A 2,567-nucleotide genomic window follows, 5' to 3' on the forward strand; every position below is an offset into this window, starting at 1 on the left:
AAAAGAAAGCCAGGGAAGGGAGATAAGGGTCAGGTCGTTTTATAGGATTTGGGTAGGTAAAGGAAAATTACAGTCAAAGGTGGGTTGTTCTCTGGTGGGCAGAAATGGGGGTCACAAGGTGCTCAGTGGGGGAGTTTTTGAGCCAGGATGAGCTGGGAAAAGGACTTTCACAAGGTAATATCATCACTTAAGACAAGGACTGGCCATTTTCACTTCTTTTGTGGTGGAATGTCATCAGTTAAGGCGGGGGACATTTTCACTTCTTTTGTGATTCTTCAGTTACTTCAGGCCATCTGGGCGTATAACTGCAAGTCACAGGGGATGCGGGATGGGATGGCTTGGCTTGGGCTCAGAGGCCTGACAGCTTCTTTCCTATTTTCATTCTAATTTATCAATCCTACTGAAAAGCTTAGACTAAGGTTTAGTTTCTTACTGAGTATCATTTTCATTTTTATTATTTAATCCAATGTAAACTTGTATTAGACTTTCTCAATTTTAATACCAGTTTCTCTGCATTTTCTAATGAGTTTCATCACTGTGGGGCACTGTATATTGCTCTCAGTTTGGTAGGTGGGGTGCATGTTAGTTATCAGACTTCCCATAAATAATGCATATTCACTCATGCAGTTTGGGTCAATACTGAAAGTTGTTTCTTAAGGAAAGTAGAAATCATCAAGTTAAAGAATAGGAGAAACCAAGTTGAAAAGAGAAAGGTGCTGAATCATTGATCCTCCAGAGAATAAGAATGTGTGATGAGTGCTGGAACACTCTGGGTAAATTTTTCTATTATGCTTTTGATGTTTAAATACTGAGCTTCATATTCAAAAGCTAGTTAATTGAAGAGGTTTTCCTGAAAGCTGTAGTAGAAAGACTCATGACCAAGCTACCTAATAACTTAATTATCTGGGTTTTATTTTATTATAATATCTAAATCAGAGAGAGGTTTCAAAAGAAATGAAAATTTCCATGTTGGTTAGAGCTGAATGTGGCTGATCTCTCATTTACTATTAATGAAATACAAGTCAGTTTACCTGGCAGGAAATTAGACAATATAAAGCTAAAATCATTACAGTTGTAAATTTTTTTAGATATAGTAATTATACCTCTAGTAATATGCATTTTCTTACTTAAGGTAATAATTTAAAATACATAGACATTCAGTATGTTGTTGTTCATTATGAGTAAAACACAAAAACAATATAAATGTCCAAAATTATACTGTTTTGGAAAAATATTTAACAACCCATGAAATGATCGCAAAAATGATATTAAATTAAAAAGGATAATAAAAATTAGTATATACCCTATGAATTCATTTTGTAAAATATCATTAAAAATAATAAAACTATGCATATATAACACAAGTGTTTATAAATATTTTCTTCTATTGCTTATGTTTTTTTGTGAGTGTCCTAAAATTAACATATCGCATGATATGTTAATTTCATATTAACATATGATAAAATTGTTAAAATTGTTGTGATAAAATTAACATTTTGCATGAGGAAATACAATGAATAAATTTTAAAAATATTTAATAAAATTGAGCTGCTGTCATGATTCGTTCGCTAAACTGCATCGTCGCTGTGTCCCAGAACATGGGCATCGGCAAGAACGGGGACCTGCCCTGGCCACCGCTCAGGAATGAATTCAGATATTTCCAGAGAATGACCACAACCTCTTCAGTAGAAGGTAAACAGAATCTGATGATTATGGGTAAGAAGACTTGGTTCTCCATTCCTGAGAAGAATCGACCTTTAAAGGGTAGAATTAATTTAGTTCTCAGCAGAGAACTCAAGGAACCTCCACAAGGAGCTCATTTTCTTGCCAGAAGTCTGGATGATGCCTTAAAACTTACTCAACAACCAGAATTAGCAAATAAAGTAGACATGATTTGGATAGTTGGTGGCAGTTCTGTTTATAAGGAAGCCATGAATCACCTAGGCCATCTTAAACTATTTATGACAAGGATCATGCAAGACTTTGAAAGTGACACCTTTCTTCCAGAAATTGATTTGGAGAAATATAAACTTCTACCAGAATACCCAGGTGTTCTCTCTGATGTCCAAGAGGAGAAAGGCATTAAGTACAAATTTGAAGTATATGAGAAGAATGATTAATATGAAGGTGTTTTCTGGTTTAAGTTGTTCCCCCTCCCTCTAAAAAAAGTATATATTTTTACATTAGAAAAAAAGTATTTTGTTGACTTTAGATCTATAAAAAAAAAAATTTAATAAAATTTATTTTTCCATACAATTTATTTTTATTTTATTTAAATAAAATTTATTTTTCAATTCTTTTATATTTACAGAAAAATTTAGCAGAAAGTACATACAATTTAGTATATCCCACACCCATCCCAGACACACAGATTTTCCTATAATTAACCTCTTGCATTTATTTGGTACATTTCTTACAATTAATGAGCCAATACTGTTAAGTTTTTCAGAACTATCATTTATACTTTTGAATTTTAATAAAGTTGAATTTATCATTTTTTTTTTTCTTTAATCACACTGTTAGTGTTATATCTAAAAGCTCATTGACAAACCCAAGGTCATCTAGGT

The 2,567-nt window shown here is 32.6% G+C and overlaps 1 protein-coding gene across 2 annotated transcripts; it reads left to right on the plus strand.

Moving 5' to 3' along the window:
• Positions 1-1,553: 1,553 nt before the first annotated feature.
• On the plus strand, positions 1,554-2,223 carry LOC105526701 (dihydrofolate reductase-like). Of its 2 annotated transcripts, XM_011962771.1 has the most exons (2): positions 1,554-1,924; positions 2,041-2,062. In XM_011962771.1, the coding sequence occupies exons 1-2, from the start codon at positions 1,557-1,559 to the stop codon at positions 2,060-2,062; spliced, it is 390 nt and encodes a 129-aa protein (XP_011818161.1). In that variant the 5' UTR covers positions 1,554-1,556. The 2 variants fall into 2 exon arrangements, with proteins under 2 accessions (XP_011818161.1, XP_011818160.1); XM_011962770.1 differs by having other exon boundaries at positions 1,554-2,223.
• The last annotated feature ends 344 nt before the right edge of the window (positions 2,224-2,567 follow it).

Source organism: Colobus angolensis, unplaced genomic scaffold (genome assembly GCF_000951035.1).
Source record: "Colobus angolensis palliatus isolate OR3802 unplaced genomic scaffold, Cang.pa_1.0 Scaffold6, whole genome shotgun sequence".
Taxonomy (NCBI): domain Eukaryota; kingdom Metazoa; phylum Chordata; class Mammalia; order Primates; family Cercopithecidae; genus Colobus; species Colobus angolensis.